The following is a 24,024-nucleotide window of genomic DNA, read 5'->3' as shown; positions in this document are numbered from 1 at the left end:
GGGTTACGGCGGCAGTTTATCTTTTCGCACCATCCCTTGTAGGTGACTGGCTAAAGACGATTTATGTATGCAATGATGAGCTGAGCATGAGATGAAAAGTGCCAGACCTCGTCCCAATGCTGGGTTTCCACATGTAGGTGCACCAGTGCCTGCAAGTCCCCCATCTTGGAATACGTCTCTGAGGCATAGCCGTGGTGCTTCAGCTTCTTAAAATAGAAAGCGCATTTCGCCAGCGGTTCTCGTTCAGCCTTGTCCAGCTTACGAGCCAAGTCTATTAGCCTGGATGAAAGGAGAAAGGAAGGGGATGAAAGGAAGGGCAGGGGGATACACATACACGCCATCATTTGAGGGCTCAGAAAAATGAGCGGGATCACCGGCTGGATTTGCAGCGGCCTGACGATGACGAGTTCCCGGGCCGACACGATTGGACCCGCATATAGAAACACTTCCGTTTGCTTTGCTCTGCGTGTATGAGTGAAAGCTAATGGATAGATAAATCCAGAGTAAAAAAGCTAAATTGGCTAACGCACTATACTTTTTTGGCAAAAGACTGGATTCCGAGAGAGAGAGTGAGTGAGTGAGAGCGTGGAAGTGGAAATGAATAATGGAATGTGTAGCTCAATTTAAACGGGACCTATATTGGGATTCGCACTTTTAACATGCTGGCGAGCTTCTCGAGAGATAAAACAGCATTACGTATATTAAAAGCCGGGAGCGCGCTGGCACTGATTAATAGCTTTAAGTGTTGTTGCTTTTGTTTTTGTTTTTTTTGTAGAAAATAATGACGCCGCACTGAAGGTCACCTTGAGCCATTTGGATCCAATATGCCACCGTTTTTGAGAACATTCACTTTTTTTTTTTTTTAGGGTTAAGTACATGTTTACAGCACATCCTTGAGCACAAGTCAACATTTGCGTCGACGGAAAAGAATTCCCTCGAGACTAAGACAACAGGTCACATTCACAAGACCCAAAGTCTGGTTTCTGGGGTCACAACAACCTTGACCTCATTCGCTGATCCTTGACTCAAAACAAAGATTCATAGGCATCACTCAGAGGCCGCATGGAGTTATGGTAAACACTTCACAACGAGTGCAATCATAAATCTCAGAAAAAACACCTACATGTCCGCCCAGCCGTGCTCTCCCAAAACATCGATGGCTTTAAGGTTCTCCCCGGCTGAGATGTACATCTCTGCCGCTGCCTGGGGCTCCTTGCTGCACTTGGCCCAGTCGGCCTGCTTGGCCATCAGAATGCGAGACGTCTTTGGGTCCGCCGCCCCAACGTAGTCCTGCAACGTGCAAAGAAACACATAAAGAAGCATTGCGATATACAGTCAAAATTCACGGACCGACTTTGTTTGGTTCATTTTTAATGTCTGGTACAGCTATTGGTGCATTCATTATATTTGTTTAGACAAATATAATGAATGCACCAAAAAAAAAAAAAAAAAAAAAAAAAAGCTGAAGTTAAGTGCTGCTATCTAGCCATTTTCCTTTTCCTTTACTCATTCAGTACCAAGGAGATATTTATATGTCTTGACATATAAATATGTCTTTGGGATTGAATGAATTAATCAATCAATATTTATTTAACTCATTCACTGCCAAGGAGATATTTATTTGTCTTTTCACAGTCCAGCCATCGATTCCCAGGAACTTATTTATGTATTTTTTAATAGTTTTCAAACATTAGGGTAAAGGGTCTGAAAATGTCCGGCACTGAATGAGTTAAGCAAGTCAAATAGGACCAAGTATGACGTAATCAGCTATATTTTGTTGTTTACGTTGTGTTCCTCAGGTAACACATCTTTTGTGGCGCCGGGCATTACATTGAACAAGAAATCGGAGAAACAAAGTGGTCTAGTGATACCGGTACTCATTTCTATGACTGTTGACAAGTGCGCAAAATGATGCTTTCTCCCGCTCAAGACAGACACGTGAAGGTTAAATCGGAGTCAAGAGGCGGCCAGAGTTCCTCCGGTTCCGGCGTGCGTCCTAACTAAAACATACAGCCTCTGGGAGCAGATGGCCGCACGGCCACATAAATATACAGCAGCTACATCAAACACACATGGCACAATCTGACACACAAGCAAGTCGTCAGGCCTTCGTCATCTGCTTGGCCAATACAAATGTGCCGCTGATGATCAAAGGACTTCGCATGCATGCGAACAGAAAAAAAAAAAAAAAAAAGTATCAACTTGATTTTTCCCAACCGCAACCAACCTCCAAAGGATTCATGAAATAGCAGATGCTCCATTTCCAACTCTCGAGTGTGGAGGTTAGCTTGGTGCTATGAAAGAATAAACGCGTAAAAGCATGTTGCCGTGTGCCGATCGCATGATTTGTGCGGGCTGATTTATGAGGAGACGACAGGCCGTAAAAAGAGCTTTAAGGCGGCGAAACGGCACATGCGAACGTGGTAACGTGAACGTCAGCGTGCGTGTTTGTCTTTTGGCTCCATCACTGATTGATCACCTTGGCGTAGTCGAACATGCGCAGGTCAGTGTACATGCCCAAAGCTTTGGGCTCTTGGCCGGTCCGCTTGTAGAGCTTGGCCGCCTCATGGAATTTCCCCTGGTAGGCGTAGATGTCGGCCAGGAACAAGTCGTTGTCATTCTCGCCCCTCTTCTTCCTCGCCTGCAAATCAGACGACACGAGCAATCACTCGCGCGGGATTTACGGCCTTTGCAGAGACACACACTCGAGCTCACTCTTTCAAGTCCATTCATTGGAGTGCGCGTCGTCGCAATCACACAAAGAATTCTACACTGTCTAGTCCAGACGGTTCTTAAAGTTCATACACGTAATGTCGCAAAGAATTTGATTGTGCTTCCTCATGTTGGTGTGTTTCTATTTCATTCTGTCAACTTTGGCAAAAATCACAAACTACGGGACGACCTGACGGAATCAACTCGATCAAATGAGTGTCTTTTACCTCAATATTGTTGATGAGCTCCAGGTAGCGAAGGTCTTGTATTCGAATGAAGGCCTGTAAAGCGGAGGAGAGATTTACATGCTGCCTGCCACTACACACACACACAAAATTACGGCTCAAACATTAAATGGACACATTGCTTATTACAGTGGTTCTCAAATTGGGGTCCGAGAATCCTTGGGGCTCTGCGTGCCGTAATTTGTGGGCCCACAAAATTTATTTTCAATTAATTACTGAGTTGCTTTTATCTCTCTTTTTTTTCACATTCATACCAACATGTGGGGACCTGCGGCACGCAGAAAAAAGCAAAAATACTCAACATACAATGAATGACTCCTCCCTAAAGTAGCTTTGGGTCAGTTGACTTGTTTTTGTCATATCCCAGCATTTTTTAGCTCTCTCACATTGTTAGTAGAGTTGTACAGGTGAGGCAAGGCAACCTCTGCAAATTACGTGCAGCGTCGGAGGCGCATATCTCAGGTCCAAAGTTTCCAATTGTATAAACTAGAGAGAAACGTACAAACAGGCGCCATGTTTTTGGCTCAGGTTGACTGCTTATTAGCAGGAATTAAGTTGCTCGTCGCTTTTAAGAAAAATAGTCAAAAGAGTGGTGAAAAAAGTTGCTCAACACACACTGACTGTGCTTTAGTAAATTAGCTCCCCTCTGTTCCCAGCCGTGTTCTTTTAACACGTCAGTGAGCAAACGTGGATAAATAATAAATAGAGTTCCTTTTTTATTATACAGGTCATGCATATTTTGGTTGAAAAAAAAAAAATCCCCTGGCATTTAGGGGTGCACATGGTAGTTATGTTTAATAATTGGTGTCAGGATTATCAGGGGGTCCTTGGAAAATGCCTCGCCTGTGAGTTGTCCCTGGACACAAAAGGTTTGAGAACCGCCGGCCTATATCATCTGGAAGGTGCAACGAATACAAATACATTTGTATTGCTGTGCATGAACCCAGCAAAATGTAAATACTTCAGGTTGAGAACGGGTAACTTGCCTTCTTGGCAATATCGAAATCAAGGCCCTCCAGAGCTTCAGTGGCCAAATCTCTCCAATCACTGTCTGTCACGCCTAAACAGGCGATTTGGTGGGCCTCCTTAAACATCTTCCTTTCCAGGTACTGGTACATGGGTGCAGACTGGGAGGAGAATGCAGCAAGAAGCGTGAGTAAATGTAAATGCATAACACTCGCTGCATGAGATGAGGAAGATTCATGCGGTGGTGCCCAACGGACTCCACAGGTGTTCAGTAAAGATTACGTTCCTCTAATTGTTAAAATCACATCATACAGAGATGGTTTGGGATTTGTGGAATTAAGAAACAGCAAGCTTTTTGTATTAGCCACCTGCAATCAGTGCCACACCGAAAGACCCACCTGAGGGACCTCCACGGCAGACATAGAATAGACGTGGAGACAGAAGATTTTGGAGCCGTTGAAGCCCACCATGAAGCCTTGCATCTTCTGCTGGTGTACAGGGAAGTTGCTCGCCTTGATGTTAAGGTAGCCGTTGCCAGAGAAGCACAGCATCACCTCACACTGAGTGTTCCAAGCCACACTGTTAGCATTAGGCTCCTGCAGGGAAAGCAAAAAATAATAATAATAAAAGGCTTAAATAGAAAAGGGGGAGAAAAAAAAAAAAAAAAAAAGAAACATGCCGCGATAAGATACACTGGAAATAAAGCCTACACACCCCAGTTCAAATGCCAGCTTTTGTCAAATTAAAGTAAGAGACCATGATAAATCATTTCCACCATTAACGTGACCTATCACCTGTCAGTCAATTGGAAAAAAAAATTGACGCTTTGGGCAAGTAAAAATAAACAACTGAAATAATATTCACTCTGTTAAATACTCAGCACTGTTAGCACTGCGAATGAGAATCTTTTCTCAAATGCCTTACCTGGATAAAATAAATGTTAAACAAACATAAATAAAATGTGGCTGCAAAGTGCGCACCCCCTCTTAGCTCCATGGATGTGGCTGTGAGAATTAACCACTCACATTCAAACTCCACTTACCCAGGAGTCAGCACACACTGGTGCCGCTGACTAACACTAAATAAAGTTCAGATGTTCTTGTAGGCTTTTCCTGATATTTTTGTACAAGCAGAGAGCTTCCACAACATCAGTGAGATCTCATTTCCAAGGCATAAAAAAGATGTACACAATGAACATAGACATCATGAAGCGGAGAAAATATGGAACAACAATGACATTAACAATGACCTGGACATCACTCTGACAATTATGAAAAGTTTTGAAATGACTCATCTTGGCCTCATTTTTTTTCCCCCATCACATCTGCCATTTCAAGAGGGGTGTGCAGACTTTTCATATCCAAGGTAAATACATTGTTTTGTCTGCTATTCAGCTCCACTACTCCACGGAAATACAATCCAAAGCCAGCCGGCACACTGCTTGCTGACCTGAAAAAGCAGTTCTTTGCTGACAATGTCATAGACGAGGAGAGTATTGTGCTCATCCACCACAGCCAGCTTTTTTCGCGAGGCGCTCATGTCCAGGCATCGCACGGATGTTGACAACTTCAGCAACGTGATGGGAAATGGGTTGTCGACAAAAATCTTTAGGATCTACAAGAAAAACAGATAACATTTAGAACAAAGCAACAGTGTATTAAGGCTTTTTTTTTTTTTTAGATTAATATTGCTGGAATACATGAAAAGTACAATTAGCAACATCAAGGTTTTCCCCAAAATTAAGAAAAGTAAAAATGCTAAATCTGATTGGAATGTCCACTTTAATTTGTGGACCTAACTACAACTCTCTACTAAAATCACTTTGTCATGAATAGGGAGTAAGGAACAAGTCAACGATTGCAATCATTCACTCGTTCCCTACTCCTCCAATCGCTAGAAAGGGATTAGTATATAGTAGTCCTAGACACTTCCCAAAAAGTCCACAAAAAATCCTGTCATAGCGATTCGGGAGTCTGGAACGAGTGTGTTTGCAATCATGTATTACAATCACTGGAACAATGATGTTTCATTATGTTACAAAATGCTCTTACACAACCATATCATCCAAACGTCGCTACTATTTGTCTTTCTTTTTTCCCCCAAAAAATCTGGAAATACTCACAGCTCCATTTTTTAAGCCCACCAGGAGGCCTTCTCGGCCTGGCGGCCCGCCGATCACTTTGATGTAGCGAATAAGCGACTCCATCAGCCATTCTTTTTCTTTTATGCTGGAGAAGGACAGACACTGAAGCCTCTTCTCCTGTAAAACACAAATGCATGAAGTGCTTGACTTGATATCATGTCACAGTGTGTAAATCACCTGCCTTATTTCCCTTAAGCATCTTTTTTTGGGGGAGAGGTATTCATCAACACCTAACAAATCTTGTCCGACTGCTCTTTTATTAAAACAAGAGTACAAACAGGACGCTGGAAAGATAAACAAAGATTTGCTTTGACGCAGAGGCCGACATCCCATATGAAAACAGCCCGTTTGGAGTGTCTTGAAGCTGTCTGGAGGATCAAACACGAGCATGCGTGTGTGAGGACGATCTGAATGATTTAAAAGGAAGTAACCTATGTGTTATGGCAGCTTCGCCTCCTCAACAGTGTCTGTCAAACACACAGAGACATGAAACAGAGGCACACTCTGGATCTGCTTCATGTGGTCCTTTTCCTTCACTCATGACTTACTTTTTGGAGTCTAGGAGTGTTAAGAGTCGTAGCGCGACAGGGCCTGCACAACATTTACAAACCACATGGAAACATAAGGGAAACACACAATGCTGCTTTTGACCCCCTCTGGGCTCATTGGGTTTCGGAACCCTTGCTCTCAGACAAATCACTTTGCAAAAACAGCCTCTTAAAGTAGTACTCAGCTACAAAAGAAGTTGCGTAACGCTTCGAACCTGACAGAGGACAATATGATTGGAGCAGACCACCAGCAAGTTGCACTCAAACTTCTTGCAGATTTTCTCTTTGATGCGATAGCGCATGTCCGAAGAGTCGTCGGAGAAAAGCTCATAGATGATTATCTTCTCAGGCAGCTGGATGGCCAGGCGGTTTTTGTAGATTGCGATTTTCTTCACCAGCTCGCCGCACTTAATCCTCACTGAAGACGACAAAGAACAAAGAGCGAGAGAAAGCAAGAGAGCGAGAAAGAATTCAATTGAAGTATGGGCTTGAATATCAGCGAGTAAAAGAGAATAATGATGGCGTTACGGTGATAATAACGATATAATGGTGATGAGAAAAATTTGATACATATCGTCGGACACATAGCTTAATTGTAATAAATAAGTCATTTTTCAATATTTTGGGAGGACAAGAAAAAAAAAATTTTTAGAACACGGTTACATTGGTATTTTTTTTATAATGGGTATGGTAAGAAAAACATCAACCACATTGGTGAACAAGAGAATAAAAAACAGACCCCAAAAAAAATACCAATGTGTGTTCTAAAGATTTGAGAGGGAGAGCGAGATAGTAGGGTTGCACAATATATCAAAAAAACCTCAAAATTGCAATATTGGCCCATGCAAAATGCTCATCGTGAAAGACTTGCAATAAGTTTCTTATGGAAAAGCTGAAGCTTCTGCCCCACCCTTTGACGGTGTCCATAGTTTGATCTTGTGGACTGACCAATAATCATGCTCATTGAAATATCTCCCCACAAAGCTGTTTTTCCTAAGAAATATATGAGTTACGTAGGTTTATAATACAGGACGGTCGAAAAATAAGTCCCTATTTCCACTCATACGGACCACAACGAGCCATCCATCTCCCGTGGAAGTGGCCATTCAGTCATTCACGAACGTCAGTAGCAAAATGAGGCATGAAAATCCAATCTTCAACCCCAAGCACTGATAAGTGGCCAGATTTCATCTTGCATCATGGTAGGGTGCCTTTCAACATTCCTGCTACCGCAAACAATGACGGGACCCGCAATCCTGTCCGAAATCCCACACCATGACATAAATTGTAAATACAAACACACTAAAATGTGAGACAAAAATACAACAAAAGAAACCTTTATGTGTATTTTTTTTTAAAAGGGTTACTTTTAGCTCACCCTCAGAATTCACACTATCGTACAAATTGCAACCGCATGAGTCTTAAAGCTGAGAATCGGAAAAACGAGTTTCATTACTATCACGGTCGGTTGCTTGAGCAAAAGTGCACCTTTTCCTTCAGTGATGAGGTGCTGGACAATGACATCAGTCATGTTATCTCGATAAGCATAGCGATCCTTGTAGAGGCCGTGAACTGTACTGAAGTTGAGCTGGTAGCAGGCGATAGTCCCATCTTGGCAGCCCATCACCTATAGAAGAAACAACAATGTAGCAGCGCATCTAATTAACACCTCCAAGAAAAGCCTGCAAGAGTGGGAGAATGTTCCCGTGGATGGAACATCCACACAGAAAAACTGAAACTTTCAGCACTCAATTCTCTCCCTAATGCCTCATCGCTTACGGGTAAAAATAGCAGTAAAAAAGCTGTAAAGGGGTTAGTATCAAATAAAACCACTGTTTTAGGATTAGCATTTGTGTCATTGGAAAATGTGTTTGTGGTTTCAGTTTAGAAAACTGTTGACACTCTTGACGTTCTCACCTGTCTCTTATTGTTAAATGCTCGATTTGCAGGTACCAATTGATCAAAACCTCACCATAAAATTGGAGTCAGGCTTGACCCGGCAGGTGCACACCCTGGAATTCTGCTCTCCAATGACGCCCAGTCGCACGCCGTCTTTGGTGTACAGGGACACCTGTTTGTCAGAGCCGCCCATGACGATGTACTCGCCCTTGGAGAAGTAACTGACGCAACACGGGTCGTACGAGAGAGTCCTGTCCTTTCCAATCTGACGCAGGCAAAAAGAGACAGGGACGACACTTGAAAAGGCACCCCTTTGATTTATTGCTCAGGCCCCCGGCCAGCGTTTGCCACCATCTGGGCCAGCGCCATTCAAAGTCAACACCACATCCAACCATCCTTTTAAGAGTCAGTTATAAAAATAAATAAAAAAAAGACAAAGGGCTAAGATGGACAAAAATAAGAAAGTGCATCTTTGTTTGAAGTAGCTTCTATCTTAGTGTTCAAAGTCCATGTCCACGGCTCGGTATTAATTACACACCTCTACACATCTGTTTCTCCTCTCTGTGGGGGGAAAAAAAACACAGCCTGACAACCCACAGATGATTCTTATTCACTGCACACAATTCCTGGCTTTGTAATCAAAACTGAATGTTCAGAGGGGAAAAATAAATAAATAAATAAGTAGGCCAACGACAGTATATGAGCCCATGGCAAAGAGGCAGAGTAATGAACAGTGCATAGTTGTGTTCAATTACGGCACTGCCCACGGGGAGTTTAGGAGCGAGGCGAGACAGTAAGGGGCCATGAAATCATAGCAGGCCCAGCTGAAATGTACCCCGACCATTTCATCTGAACAGGAAACCAGGTAACTGCATTATTTCAGACTTTTGCACGGTAAATACCGGCGCTCGTCTAAAACACTGGTGAACGCAAGCTAAACGGCAAGCAGGTTTTGGCATACGCTCCCATGAAACTATTAGCTGGCAAATGACGATCGCTCAGTCATGTTACTTGCGACAGTCACCTGCTTTCCACTGAGTTGATAGAAGGAAAGCTTCTGACCCCAGTCGGCCACGGCCAGAACGTCATGTTGCTCATCCCTCAAGAAAAAAATGGCAAAGAAAATATGTTAGCAGTAGAAATATTCCACTACACTGGATGTTCATGTTATGTTACATCTTTTTTGGATGCCAATTACAGCCAATACATTGACAGACCTAATTTGTGCTAAGGAGACATTTCTATGCCGGGGTCACCTACATGGTGCCTGGTCGTCCCTATAGACCACGCGAGTAGCCCGCAGGCCTGTTCTAAAAATATCTCACCAGTGATCAGACATTGTGATTTCCTAGAGGTGATCATTTGAAAATGGAAACGCGTGCAAAGATTGCTAGAAATCAATTATTCCTTATCGATGTTTGTCTGTTTCCTACCTTTCTAAATCAATGTTGAAAATTATTGTGAGAAATCACGAACATAATCAATATCGTCACAAAGATAAATATCAATCGTTATTAATAATAACATTTAATTGAAGGACAAATGTGTTATTTCAGAAGCAGCTCTGACTTTCCAAAAGGTTGCTGACCCCTGCTTGAAGCTGTCGAGAAGATAGATGTTCTGGAAAAACTCAATTTAAGGACAGTTGTATTTTGTCCAAACAAACAATAAGCAAACGATTGTAACTTCTCATCACTGTTGTCTTAACCTTTCCACCCTCTCAAAATGTCTCAGTCTTCCTGTGTTTCCTCGAGGTCCAAAGATTCATGTCTATCTGCTGCCACCTCTTGGCCCTACATGGAACTTCCCTCCTGAAAAGGTCTTGAATTTTAGCCAGCGTCTGCCTGTATGTAAGCGTGACTCCATGTTCATCCAATTCAACCCGGTGGATACTAACTTGGAGGGGTTCCAAGCAATGGACCAGACTGGAGCAGAGGAGCTTCCTGAGCGGTCTATCTTGACCTTTTCCTCGCCGTTCTTGTTGCGTATGCTCACCACTCCATTCATCATACCAAGAGCAAGGTACTGCCCGTCGTTTGTCCACCTGCGGTGAAACACTTCAATGCAAATGTGCTTCATTCAAGGTAACCATGGAAGCCCGGATCACTCACCCACAACATGTTATTTTGCTGCTCACTTTGTGTTTGTTCACCGACTTTTGCTCCGGCGACCAAAGGCCTACAAGAGTATAAAATGAGTTGTGTGACGCTCTCAAAACATTAGGACAGATTTATACTACTGGTAGTATGGTACGTCACTAAGAAACCCAGTGTCGATGCAAACTCAACACGCACTGACCGAAGTCACCAGAGGAACAGGATGCAAGTTGGTGCGTGACCGGGTTGTAGGCAACACACTGGATCGAGTCGTAGTGTCTACAGATGAAGAAAAGACAAAATTGTTGCAAAGACACATTTTAACACTTCAAACTGCAGCGCTTCAAGTGTGAAACAGTCACTGTACTGTATTTGGCCGAAAAAGCAATATGATATTACACTTACGTGTACTTTAAAATACCCTCCAGTTTAGAAGTCCATATTATTATGCTTTTGTCTGCTGAGCCAGAGGCAAATCTTTTACCTGTAGAAAAATGCAGTTAGCAAGACAATAGTAGCAGCCAGCAAAGGGAAAAAAAAAAAAAAAAATCACAAAAGAGAAATGAGTTCATTACCGTCCTTGGCATAAGCAACACAGTAGACTACATCTTTGTGTCCTTTTAAAGGTTGAATAATCGTTCCGTCTGAGGTGTCATACACCTACAACAAACACACCGTTTGGCAATGAGAGAGAGCTGAGAAGTCATGCTGTATTTATCAAGAAAGTAGGCCTAAATAAATACATTTTATTCGTATAGCACTTTTGAAAGAGGACTCCTAAGCGCTTTATTCATTTAGTGCAGGCAAACCCTATAAAACAGGAGCATACAAGGGTTAAAAAAAAGAAGAAAAGAAAAGATAAATACATGTGGCATACTAAACTATGCATGTTTAAAATGACACAAAACTATTGCATTGATGTTATCTAAGCTTTGAGGTAAATCTGCAGCAATTTTATAATGTACAGTTGTTTGCTGTGTGTCTTTATTTAGGAATGGGGTCTCCTCGTGTATTTTAGTATTTGTTAATTATTACTTTTCAGAGCTGGGCACGACCCTTTTTTGCCAGTCCGTCCTCCATCCGCGGCCTGGGTGTACCCTTCCGTCCTCGTCCCTCTGTCTTTATTAATATAAATGATCGTCCTCTGACCCAGTCCGTCCTTGTCCTTTAAAAGCACTTCAGTCCTTACATTCCGTAGGTCAGCCACACGCACCACCACACCAAAAGGGGGCGTGCCAATCTGCGGCTTTAGTCATCCCAAAAAAGTCCATAAATCACAACATATTCTTTTAGGGGGGTGAATTTTTTAATGCTGACATAATTTTTACATACAGACCTATTATACAAGTGCCGATGTTCAGCCCAACCAAGTGTCCTTTAATCTCCTGTCATGGTCAAACATGGTTGAAACAGAATCCCAAACATTATACAGTTTATGCCAGAAAAGGCTAATCATGTTACTGGAGTGTCTGTCTAAAGAAATGTCTTTTCAGAACTTTAAATGAAAGTCAGTCAGTCAGTTCACCGAGTATATTGTGCATGCCTGACCTTGTTCAAATACTGTACTGAAACCTAACATACACAGGAAGCCAGTGCAAGGACGACAGATGCCATGTGCTCAACTACCATTCTACAGGGCCATATTCAACAGTGTAAACACAATGCACCTTTGTGGTTATTTAATTATTATCAAATGGGGTTTCTTTATTTTTATTTTGTAGTTTAGTAATTGGGATTTAAGCAAAAGAAAACATGAAAAAATTCATAATAAGTGTTTGTTAGGGCCAGTGCGGTGTGTGGCATACGAACGTGTGCGAATAATCTGAACAGTACCACTGCCACCTCAATTTGGGCCCAGAAAAATCCTGGCTAAACCTATGGGATCCAGACAAAAGCCTTGCGGCAGGATTACGAGCTATTTGGAGACAGTTTCATGAAGTTTTGATGCTAGGAGACAAAAGCATGAGTGATCCTTTTGAGTAATGTGATACTAAGTTAAGAAAGACTTTTGAGGTGGAAAACGCAGGAGCGTGTCACAGTTTGGATGTGTTCATCAAAAAGCGTGGTGAACTGTCAAATCTTACCAGGACATGAAGGCCTGCTGCCACTACGAGTTGGGTGCCATCTGGCTTGAAGGCAAGGTCATAAACACTGCAAGAAAACAGTCATATTATAACTTCTGTTCATAACAAATACTTTCCTTCTAACATTCAAGCGTAAAAGAAATGGAAACACTGCAAACATGTAACCCCCGAACCTCATAATCATCGACCTTACGTGAATGCAGGTTGCATGGTTTTACTTCCTACTCAGTGACAGTGTCAATGTGAGAGGGAATGGATGTCTATTTTGTATTGTTCTGCGACTCAGTGGTGACCGGTCCAGTGTATGTAGTCTGCCATTTGCTCTAAATCAGCTGGGATGACATCCAGCTACCCTCCACTGGGACACATTTGATGACATATGAAACATCAATCTGATGAGACCTACACATGATTTGGAGCTGGTCCCTGTTCATTTTTTGACAAAAGACGGTGTACAACTTGGGCTGTTTGCCAGCCAACCGCACGGCATATGTCAACAAACCACTTAAAATCACACCTATGGACAATATGACTTTGAGTCTTTAATTAACATAAGAAGCATGTCTTTGGAATGTGGGAGGAAGACGCAATAGCTACTTGGGGTAAAGCCACTCTGCTTGGAAAGTGCAACATCAATAGCTTGTCTTCTTTTGACGAATAAGGATGCAGAAAAGTACAAGTTTGAACTTTGAAACATTTCAGTGATGATGTCATGAAAACACTAACAATGGCATTCATTATTACTTGCATGGGCTTCTGAATAGCTCAGGAGAGTCTGCTTCAATGATTCTAAAAGTTCTTAAATGAGTTAACAAGTTTGACCTTCTGTCATGAGCATAATGCGAGCCATAAAATCCATAGCAGAAGCTTAGCTGCACTGTGTTTGGAGGTTGTAACAGAAGTCAATAAAATATATGGCAAACAACGACATTAAGGGCCGGAGCTGGCCCGCAAGCCTTAACATTGACAACTTGCCTTACACACGAACATGCTATCCTCTCAATGTTAGCATTGACTAAACGTTTATGGTGTCACAAACAAAACACAATGTATAAACCATCATTCATATGTAGTCAACAATTGTGATTTAGCGACTGGGTTTGTGGTGTTTGACAGAGAAAGTGTCAGTCGTTTTGCGCTGTGCTAAGCTATAGGAGCTAGTTGGCTTAGCAGCGGTTGGCATAGCAACCGCTGTTGCTAATCGCGCGGCGTCGCATCCCGCCTGATACTAACGATGACGCAAACACAACGCAAAGACGCTCACCAATGCTGACGTGTCGTTTCTTTCCAGACCAGGACGGCTCTCATTTCTTGACAGGTTCCAGCTCGAATTTGGATCAACAGGTTATTTGCCTGCTCACTTGCTCATGTTGGCTTCTCTGTCATGACTCTCTGGGAGCGCGCAGGCGCAGACGCAGACTCACTTCCTGCTTCACACTTCCTGCTTCCTGCTCGCTTGCGACGTCAAAGCTAACCTCGCAAACATCAGTGGGTTACTAGCGGGCTTTGTACACAGATTTAAATCAAACGTCTCGACGCTTCTGTTGATTGATTCAGCGCGCCATGAAAAGTAAGTTCATTTGGAACTGAGTGCTTTTTAGGCGTATGTCATGGGAAAAGTAAGGATTTTCGTATCAATTTAGCGGGACGACATTCGCGGATTCGGAGGGTTCTTCTTCGTCCGGCATTCTGCCCCTATAAAGTCTAAGAGTCTTTATAGTGCCCCCAGTGGTGATAGAGGCGCCCCGCTATTGAACATTAGTACTTGCGCGCTAAAGTTGTGTGTGCGACATTGCGCATGTGTCCTAAATGCATTAGGCACGTATTCAATATCTTTAATAATTATACAGTTTAATACTAATATGCAGCGATGGGCACTTTACCCGGCGGCACGGTGGTCGACTGGTTAGCACATCCGCCTCACAGTCCAGAGGTCGTGGGTTCCATCCCGGCCTCCCTGTGTGGAGTTTGCATGTTCTCCCCGTGCCTGCGTGGGTTTTCTCCGGGTACTCCGGTTTCCTCCCGCATACCAAAAACATGCATGGTAGGTTAATTGGACACTCTAAATTCCCCCGAGATGTGATTGTGAGTGCAGATGTTTGCTGGGATAATCGATGGATGGATGGATGGATGGGCATTTTACCCTTCTTTGACAGTCCGTCCTCCGTCGGCGACCTGGATACCCTTCCGTCTTCGTCCCTCCGTCCTTATTCATAAAAAATGAAGTCCCATTCAACTACTATACTTGAAAGTCAATGTTTCATCAAATAAGTTGTGAAAATGTTTTATTAAGGTCGATTTCTTGCCCAGTGCTGCTTTAAGGCTTTTTTTAAAAACCATTTCCAAAGGCAATATCACGCAAAAACATTCTAAAAAGCGCCATTTTTTCTGCCGCAAAAAAATCGATTCCTCTTGACACCATCATCCAACTTCCAAAATTTTAGCTGTGTAGTAGGTTGAAGTGGCCGTTCCAGCCTCAAACAGGGAAAATCTTGTCGCATTGCTAATACTAGTTAGATGAGGGAGCCGGACACCGAAATTGTGTTGGCAATCATTCATCATTCCCAACTCCCTAATCACTACAAAGGGATTTTGAGTGGACATTTTAGGAACCATCTAAATCCAGCTGAAGTGCATGTTGTCATTTTTTGCTAATGTTGTCATGTTGCTAGTACTACTAGCTTTGAGCTGGATATCAAGAATATCAAACAAATACTCAAACTGTTTCCCACTGAGCCATTTGCATATTTATTCAATATGCATCTTAAAAAGGAAGTCAAGTTAAAATGTGCTATATGCTCTATGCGCCCCCACTCGTCTAAAATGTTTTACTTGACTTCCGCTTTAAGGTCCATGTTCAGTACGAGCATGCTGTTTGGTAACTTCCAAGTAAATCACCCTGACCTCCCGGTTAATTTCCTATAATTACATTGTTCCCATAATTACAATGAAAGTTTCCAGTGTGGAATATTTCCCCAGCTTGAATTCCCATTGAAATTTAGCAGAAACTTTACTGAAATTGACTGGAAATGTTTCCATTTTTTGTAAGCCTGACAAGAACGTACAAGTTCGAAACCACATGGATTCGTGTGCATGCTGCCAGCAGCCCAAAATGCCTCAAGGTTGGACCAGAGAAGTTCGGCAGCGCCGAGCGGGCAAGACGGCGGGAAAACTGGACGTGTACATCACCAGGTAATCACTTCCATCCACCCGACAGCCCTGTCTTGGCTGTGCGGTGCCCAACTAAGCATATGTTTATGTTTTGAAGTCCCCACGGGCAGACATTTCGATCGAGAGCTTCTCTGCGTGCGTTCCTTGTGAAAAACGCTCAAGATGTGGACATCAATCTCTTCGATTTTACAGCAACCTCTCAGCAGTGTCTCCCTGTTGGAGAGAAACAAACTACAGGTGGACAGCCGGACATTCGGGAAGACGCATCAAAATTACCGGCTCCACCCCCAAAAGCATCTGAAAGAGCAAGCTCCTCCCACAAAAGCGTGTGTGTGGAGCAGATGAATTTTGAGAGCCAAACGAGTCCTGAACGCGCAACGGCGGCGCATGACGACGCCACCCTGCGTGAGGACGACGGCAGGCTGGGCCCGCTGAGAGCGAAGCTTCCAAGACGGACGTCTGTCAGACATGGCCATGTGGACGACGTTGAGGGAGGCGAAGATGAGGAGCGGATTGACGGCGAACCGTGTCGGGAGCGGGAGGTTGACCTCGACGGCCAACAGGAGGAGTTACTGCCCTATGCGACTGCTGGAAGCGGTGCAAAAAAAGTGGCAAATTCCACGAATAGTAAGCAGCTACTTGGACACATTGGACGAGTAACAACCCTTTCCACTTTCGGTAACATGTCGCTGTCGTGTTTTTTTACGAGCAGGGTCCAAAATTTCCGCAGACAAACGGAAAACGAGCCCTTACTTCAGCAGGAAACCTCTCGCAGATGGTAATGTGCTTTACTTTGAATAATTGTGTGTGAATGATGAAGAAAGTGACGAAGAAATGTCATCCCAAACATGAGAAGGTCTCAGTCCCCCTCGAAGAAAGGCCTTCAAGAAGTGGACACCTCCTCGTTCTCCTTTCAACCTTGTTCAAGAAATCCTTTTCCATAACGTCTGGAAACTACTGGTGGCTACCATTTTTCTCAATAAGACAAGTGGTAAGCGAAAAAAACACACACGCTAAATATAAGGCGGTTCCCCACAGTATCGCGGTTCACTTACTGCTATATCACACATTTCTTTGTGGAACGCGTCCACTTGTCTCTGTACAGAAATGAAACCGTAAATATTGACTAAAATGCCGTAATATGTGTCAATATGTGTATAGAATCAACAACGCGGCTTTGCAGGATTTTTGTTCTCTTGGTTTATTTTTGCTTCTGGTAAAATGACGCATTCTCTGGCGGGTCACTTTTAGTTTGCTTTCGATTCCAACAACGGCTCTCGAGTGTCCCGCATCTGACCGTTCAGCACAAGCTAAACCTCAACCTGGGACGAACGAAAGGACCAACTCGCGCGGGCGGCTTGACCATCAAGTCACTCGTACTTGTTGGCAAAAGATGAAGCGCACTTCAGTGGCAACGATAACAGAGCATGACATGTCATCTGAGCAAGGCGGAGCCAACTGAGAAAACGGGGAAAATGGATGGAATGATTTGAACCAACTTCTACCATCATACTTTTGACTGTGTGAAGTGTTGTTGAAGATGATGTTACATAACGTCGCTGTCATGTGAAAAACACATTTTTTTTTATTGCATTTTCTTATTTTTACACGAATCATGTTTCCGCGTTACAGACATCGCATTCAAGTGAAAATTAAAAAAAAGTTTCCAAAATTGGAGATAAGTGTTTTTCACAGGACGGCGACGATAAGCTAAATTACTTACGCTTCATTTCCGATGCGAAGTTGATTATTGACATGGTGGAAATTCAGACCTGGTTAGCATCAGAGGTGGGTAATCCGAGTCCAGAAAGTAAAAAGCCTGCCACAGTTCGGCTTTAGCCACAGGTGCTTCTACTCAACCGTCAGGTAAACGAGCTCAGTTGATTAGAAGCACCTGTGGCTAAAGCTAAACTGTGGCGGGCTTTTTACTTTCTGGACCTGGATTACCCACCTCTGGTTAGCATGATCATTGACGGATTGGCTAATGAGTTGACTTGTCGCTCAGATCATTGCCACCGAAATACTGTCGACTGTGCCCTGTCCTTTTACCAGCAGGCTCAACGTTTTAGTTTTAGTCAAAGACTCAAAGAAAGCCCAGGCAAACATTTTCGACGTATCCGCTGTGACAAATTGTCTTCCAGAAACCCGATGAAGGATGTTTGCGTCCCAGTCTGTTTGCTTACAAGCAGCTACTACTACTTGCCATCGTCTGGACAACAATGTACGACACGGAAAATCAAAATATACCAAATGCTTTGGGGGAAAAAACGTTTTTGTCATGATTGTCAGTTCAAGTGAGCAGTAGTCAAATGTTTTTGTGCCACCCAGGAACACCCTGTGGCCCGTTTGCAAACAGAAATGATCTATAGGAAATGTTTTCTCTCATTGCTCACACGACATAACGAAATGATCCAATATCATATTTGAGGTTTTACTGCCATCAACGTCATGACTACTTATTTTAGTCTGTAGAGTAGGAAACATGTCTTGTGTTTTGTGTCAATGCTGCAGGTAAGACTGCCATTCCGCTCCTTTGGCAATTCTTCGAGCTGTACCCGTCCGCTGAGGTGGCCCGCCGAGCCGACCGCAAGATCATGTCGGAGCTCCTCAAGCCGCTCGGCCTCTTTGAGCTTCGGGCCAAAATAATCACCAGATTTTCGGGTGAATTAAATTCTTCTCTTCTTAACGCGGCCATGATCTTAGCAATGATTGCACAGAGGCATAAACACACCTCAAATATTATCTTGCAACCACACGCACAGCACTTTAAGGACAAACCAGTGGATGTTTTGACAAAATAAAATAAATAAAATAATAATAATGCTCAGTTGTGTTTAACTTTCAATCACAGCACACTTTAATTGAATCAATGTTTGACACTTTTTTTTCTTTAAGCGTATTGTTGTGCCTAATGTTACAGTGTCTTACAATAATATTAAAAAAACTTTCTACATTCAAAACCTATGCCTGGTTTCGGATGAACACTTGGACCTACTACACTACTGTAATTTAATGTTGGTCGCTCATGATGGTGGTATTTGGAGAGCTAAAAAATGTTAAGATTTGGATTGTATTTGTATCTATAAGTAGCTTACTTGTTGGTGCTTATTTTCCATGCAAATGTTTAACGTTGACTTTCCGTCATGCGCAGACGAATATGTGAGCAAAGCGTGGCGTTACCCCATCGAGTTGCATGGCATCGGGAAGTACGGCAACGATTCCTACAGGATCTTCTGTGTGGAAGAATGGAGACAGGCCAGTCCTCTTTTGAATTTCCATATTGGCCTGGCGGGCGGGGGCGGGGTTAAACCTATGGAAGAAAAATCCTTGTGACAATGGTCAACAGAAAGTTGGGGTGCCAATCTAGGTATCGCTGTGTTTCGTTCAAGGTGACGCCTGACGATCACATGTTGAACAAATATCACGCCTGGCTGCTGGAAAACCAGGAGGCGCTGGGAATCTGAAGACAGCGCAACAAAATGATCACGTGCAAAGCTTTCGGTCATCAGTGGTCTTTTTTTTTTTTTTTTTTTTAATTAGAAGTATTTGGATGTTAAAACCTACTCAAAGGGACAATAAAATGTGTCTTTTAACAAGTTGTTCTTTGTCTCAGATGTTTGATTACACTGCCCAACAAATTTTAAAGATGTTTTCATCAAAGATGCAAGAAAACATGTAGATTATTATTTTTTTTATTTTTTTTTGGCGCTGATTCTGAATCTGCCCATGCTTTTTTGATTGAGCACATCAGGTTTTCCTAATAATAATAATGAACAATAATATTTAATATATTTAGTAATATTTATGAATTAAAGGTTAGGTTCAGCAACAGGTGGAATTTTTTTTTCCGGAAACATTGCTATAAATTACAACGCATGGTAAAAGCTTTCATAAAAACAGAAAATGAAAATATTTGAAAAAGACATTTTTTAAATCTGAGTCAAAAATATGATTAAGGACACACAACGCCAGTGTCACGTGCCCAGGTCGATTAGCGCCAGACTGGCAGTTTGTCAAATTTATTTTGTATTTACTTGGTGCTTTATCAAATCAGTAGAGCACACGAACAACGCAAGTAATCTGTTTTAAGGAGCACCCATGCCAACTCAACCTTTCAGGACACCTTGCTTTTTGGAGGAAATATTTTACCTGACGCTTTTCATTACTGTGGAACGCCAACAAAGGTGTGCTGTTCCACCCTACAGAAATAGTCAAGTCAGTATTAGTCTAAAATTTCCAGGAATACGCCGACAGTCTGAGCAGACGAAGAGAGACTTTCACGCCCTCTTTGCCTTGTTAAGAACCTGCGGTCTCTCGGTCTGGGTGAGTGGCATTTTGCCGGCATTGTCTCGCGGAGCCGAGCGCTTCAGCCGCCTTTTAAGCTTGAACACGTGGCTCCTACGCACTTGTGGCCACCTTGACTTTGCTTTTATTGACAACTTTAACCTATTCTGGAATCGCCCGTCTTTTTACCAGCCGGATGGTGTTCATCCGAACTCTCTTGGTAGCAAGATTTTAGCCGCTAACATCCACCATGTCGTAACCAATTCCACTCCCAGCTGACTCTTGTTTACCAATCATATTTCTTCTTCTACTCATAAACGCTGCAATGACAATGTCACTACCATCACTTACAGGCCAATACCAGCTGCTCACAGTACCACCACCCTCACTAGCTCCCCCTGCAGGCCCTCATTATCATTACCACTATCGGACAATTTTCCCATTGAAACCATCACCGGCAGACGCTTCCCTTGCACACACAAACAACGTGGTTTTAACAGTGGTAATCTAGTATATGTTAATACTGCTCATTCGTACCACCATGAGCGCACGTCCAGCACAATAATTAATCTGGCCGTGCTGAACGTGCGCTCCCTTTTAAACAAAACTTTTATCATAAACGACCTGATTTTAGACAATGATTTACATGGTATACTTTTGTCTGAGACATGGCTTGGTACAGATGCTCCAGTTGCTCTCAACGAGGCTTGCCCACCGAATTTTAACTTTTTATTTTCTACAAGGGATGGCAAAAGAGGAGGCGGGACTGCATCAATTTTTATTAATACTCTTTTATCAAAGGAGATCATTTTTAGCAGCTATTTATCGTTTGAACACCATGCCTTTGTTTTTAGCAGCCCCCCTATTCTCTGCATTACCGTCTATAGACCTCCCCATCATTCCACTTCTTTTATTACAGAATTTTCAGAATTCTTATCCATTTTATATTCCAGTTATAACAGGATATTAATAACTGGCGATTTTAATATACACATGGACAACATCTCGGACCCACTATCCAGAGATTTTTCAAACCTTTTAAACTGCTTGGATTTTAAACAGCACGTCTTGCAGCCAACTCACAACAGAGGACACACCCTGGATTTGGTTATAACCTATGGCTTGTCTGCTGGTGTGTCCTCTGTTGTTGACTTGGCAGTGTCAGACCACTACTGTGTCTATTTTAACATCGCCAGTTTTAACCATCTAGCAGTCCCGGTCAGAACAGTGAAGAAACGCTACCTATCTTCTGAGGTGGCAGCAAATTTTATCGAGATCTTAAAAAACACTCCTGCTGACATTTTACCTGCACCCTGTGATCTTATTGTTGACAATTTTAACCTACATCTTAAATCATCATTAGATTCAGTAGCTCCACTTTTAATTAAAACAACAAAAACAAAGACTGTACCCCCGTGGAGAAACAATGCTATCAAAATATCAAAGAGAAAATGCAGGAGTGCAGAGAGGAGGTGGAGAAAAAGTAAACTTACAGTACACTATGAAATTTTATGCGAACAACTGAAATCTTACAATAAAACAGTAAAACTGGCAAGATCTTCCTATTTCTCAAACCTCATTACAGTCAATAAAAACAACCCCAGGGTTCTCTTCTCCACCTTTGAACTTTTAACTAGTTCTGATTTTAATAAGTCCCCACAGAGACCAACAGATGCTCTCTGTGAGGACTTTGCAGACCACTTCAGAAGTAAAATCGATGACATAAGATCCAGTCTTTTAGCCCGTCAAAACACAAGTTTTAATAAACCCGGACAATCATATTTACATGAGGAAACACTGGAAAGTTTTGCCCTGGTTGATGCAAGGACACTTGTTCGAGTTTTCTCCCAGGTAAACCCAACAACCTGCCTTTTGGATCCAATTCCCACATTTCTTTTTAAGACATTTTATGGATTTTTTGAAGAACAAATTTTAAATATAGTCAATTGCTCTCTTCAGACAGGCGTCTTCCCCGCTGCCTTTAAAACGGCGGTGGTGAAGCCCCTTCTGAAGAAGAGCGGTTCTGACCCGAGCGTTTTTAATAACTACAGACCCGTATCCAACTTACCGTTTTTAAGTAAGATTTTAGAAAAACTGGTTTTCATCCAGTTGAATCATTTTTTAAATACAAATAATATTTTGGAGAAATATCAATCTGGTTTTAGGATGAACCACAGTACGGAGACTGCTCTTTTAAGGATCTTAAATGATATTAGGTGCACTGCAGACGTGAGAAAACTCACAGTCTTGGTGCTACTGGATCTAAGCGCTGCTTTTGATACAGTAGATCACCAAATTTTATTAAATAGACTTAAAAATCTAGTGGGCATCTCTGGTACTGTTTTTGACTGGTTTTATTCCTATCTCACAGACCGATATTTCTTTGTAAGTATGGATACTTGTTCCTCTAAAACTCATGAAATTAAATGTGGGGTTCCTCAAGGTTCGATTTTAGGCCCCTTACTTTTTAATCTTTATATGCTTCCCCTCGGGGATGTCATCAGGGGACACGGCATCAGCTTTCACAGCTATGCTGATGACACGCAGCTGTATATTGCCGTGTCTCCTGATGACACAGGACCCATTGATACCCTTTTAAATTGCATTTTAGATATCAAGTCATGGATGGCAGATAATTTCCTACAGCTCAATGAGGACAAGACTGAGGTTTTAGTTATCGGTCCCGAAGGTCAGAGAGAGAAGCTTTTACCAAAACTACACATTTTTAATCCCTCACACTGTGTGAAGAACCTTGGCGTCATTTTTGACTCTGAGCTCAGTTTTATTCCTCATATTAAAAATGTAACCAAGATTGGTTTTTATCACCTTAAGAATATCGCCAGAGTCCGCCCGTTTCTCTCTCAGGCTAACACGGAAGTGCTGATGCATGCCTTTATTTCCTGTCGTTTAGATTACTGTAATGCCCTGCTCTCTGGCCTCCCGAAAAAGAGCATTTCACCACTGCAACTACTGCAGAATTCAGCCGCTCGGGTGCTGACGAGAACCAGAGGGCGGGAGCACATTACGCCAGTTTTGAAATTGCTGCATTGGCTCCCTGTGTGTTTCAGGATCGATTTTAAAGTACTTTTATTAGTTTATAAATGTGTTAATGGTCTTGGGCCATCTTATTTATCTGATTTGCTTTTATCATACCAGCCCTCGCGGATCCTGAGGTCCTCTGGCGCCGGCCTTTTATTTATTCCAAGGGTGAGGACCAAAATGCATGGCGAGGCTGCATTCAGCCATTTTGGTCCTCACCTTTGGAATAGCCTGCCAGAGGATGTCAGGTCTGCAGAGACTGTTGATATTTTTAAGAGGAAGCTCAAGACACACCTTTTTAGTTTGGCTTTCAACAACTTTTAAATAATTTATCTTTTCTTTTGATTGAAGATAATTCTATGTTTTGCTTTGAATGTTTTAAAGCACTTTGAGTTGCATTTTTATGTATGAAAAGTGCTATATAAATAAAATGTGATTGATTGATTGATTGAATATTTCAATAGCCTGAAAAAAAATTGAAATTAAATAAAAACAAAATACAATTAATCCCATGTCCCCTTTGCGCTGCGCATTTCTTGACAAAAGGGATTTTTTGAAAATTTTCAGAAAGAACACTGCAGTGTGCATTAAATTAGACAATGACGTTTCGTCATCTGAGTAGTGATGACCTAACTAACAGGCCAGTCGGAGGCTGTTTTGTTGGTGGTGGCTGGTGAGGGAGCGACCCGGCTGCCAGGGTTACTGTTGCCATTGCCAAAGAGGAGTTTGAACATATGTCCCCAACTGATAATACAGTGCAGTACAGTACGGTTGGAAGTCATGACGGTGACATTTTGCTGAGTGGATTTCTCCAGACGGAAGAGCCTGTGCTACAAA

At 42.5% G+C, this 24,024-nt stretch overlaps 2 protein-coding genes across 5 annotated transcripts in view; one reads left to right on the top strand and one right to left on the bottom strand.

The window, feature by feature from the left end:
• The window catches only part of ift122 (intraflagellar transport 122 homolog (Chlamydomonas)), a 28,381-nt gene extending 14,017 nt beyond the window's left edge, over window positions 1-14,364 (bottom strand). Inside the window, exons 1-19 of the mRNA XM_086033302.1 lie at window positions 13,958-14,364; window positions 12,694-12,760; window positions 11,185-11,269; window positions 11,015-11,093; window positions 10,812-10,888; window positions 10,625-10,691; window positions 10,411-10,557; window positions 9,538-9,613; window positions 8,587-8,778; window positions 8,103-8,241; window positions 6,830-7,032; window positions 6,046-6,183; window positions 5,373-5,537; window positions 4,322-4,519; window positions 3,944-4,084; window positions 2,940-2,993; window positions 2,480-2,641; window positions 1,124-1,290; window positions 108-279 (exon numbers count right to left, since the gene is read on the bottom strand). Of these exons, the coding sequence (XP_085889428.1) occupies window positions 108-279; window positions 1,124-1,290; window positions 2,480-2,641; window positions 2,940-2,993; window positions 3,944-4,084; window positions 4,322-4,519; window positions 5,373-5,537; window positions 6,046-6,183; window positions 6,830-7,032; window positions 8,103-8,241; window positions 8,587-8,778; window positions 9,538-9,613; window positions 10,411-10,557; window positions 10,625-10,691; window positions 10,812-10,888; window positions 11,015-11,093; window positions 11,185-11,269; window positions 12,694-12,760; window positions 13,958-14,001 (2,373 nt within the window). The 5' untranslated portion in view covers window positions 14,002-14,364. The remainder of the gene's footprint in view (window positions 1-107; window positions 280-1,123; window positions 1,291-2,479; window positions 2,642-2,939; window positions 2,994-3,943; window positions 4,085-4,321; window positions 4,520-5,372; window positions 5,538-6,045; window positions 6,184-6,829; window positions 7,033-8,102; window positions 8,242-8,586; window positions 8,779-9,537; window positions 9,614-10,410; window positions 10,558-10,624; window positions 10,692-10,811; window positions 10,889-11,014; window positions 11,094-11,184; window positions 11,270-12,693; window positions 12,761-13,957) is intronic.
• On the top strand, window positions 14,089-19,460 carry mbd4 (methyl-CpG binding domain protein 4). Of its 4 annotated transcripts, none has more exons than XM_086033358.1 (8): window positions 14,089-14,263; window positions 15,743-15,885; window positions 15,962-16,491; window positions 16,577-16,642; window positions 16,718-16,855; window positions 18,376-18,525; window positions 19,016-19,119; window positions 19,254-19,460. In XM_086033358.1, exons 2-8 carry the CDS (start codon window positions 15,773-15,775, stop codon window positions 19,326-19,328), a joined length of 1,176 nt encoding a protein of 391 aa, XP_085889484.1. In that variant the 5' UTR covers window positions 14,089-14,263; window positions 15,743-15,772; the 3' UTR covers window positions 19,329-19,460. The 4 variants fall into 4 exon arrangements, with proteins under 4 accessions (XP_085889484.1, XP_085889475.1, XP_085889466.1 ...); XM_086033367.1 differs by having other exon boundaries at window positions 14,090-14,263; window positions 16,721-16,855; XM_086033349.1 differs by having other exon boundaries at window positions 16,721-16,855; window positions 19,016-19,460.
• Window positions 19,461-24,024: the final 4,564 nt, after the last annotated feature.

The sequence above is a fragment of the Filicampus tigris genome, chromosome 1, assembly GCF_054856515.1.
Source record: "Filicampus tigris isolate MCC_2025a chromosome 1, RoL_Ftig_1.0, whole genome shotgun sequence".
Classification (NCBI taxonomy): Eukaryota; Metazoa; Chordata; class Actinopteri; order Syngnathiformes; family Syngnathidae; genus Filicampus; species Filicampus tigris.
The sequence above is the reverse complement of the archived record's forward strand: the minus strand, read 5'-3'. Positions and strand labels throughout refer to the sequence as shown.

Coding starts and splice junctions, on each gene's coding strand:
- mbd4 (XM_086033340.1), top strand. CDS start 15,773: ATGGATTCGTGTGCATGCTGCCAGCAGCCCAAAATGCCTCAAGGTTGG. Junction 16,856..18,375: donor TTTTCTCAATAAGACAAGTG/GTAAGCGAAAAA, acceptor TCAATGCTGCAG/GTAAGACTGCCATTCCGCTC. Junction 18,526..19,015: donor AATAATCACCAGATTTTCGG/GTGAATTAAATT, acceptor CGTCATGCGCAG/ACGAATATGTGAGCAAAGCG.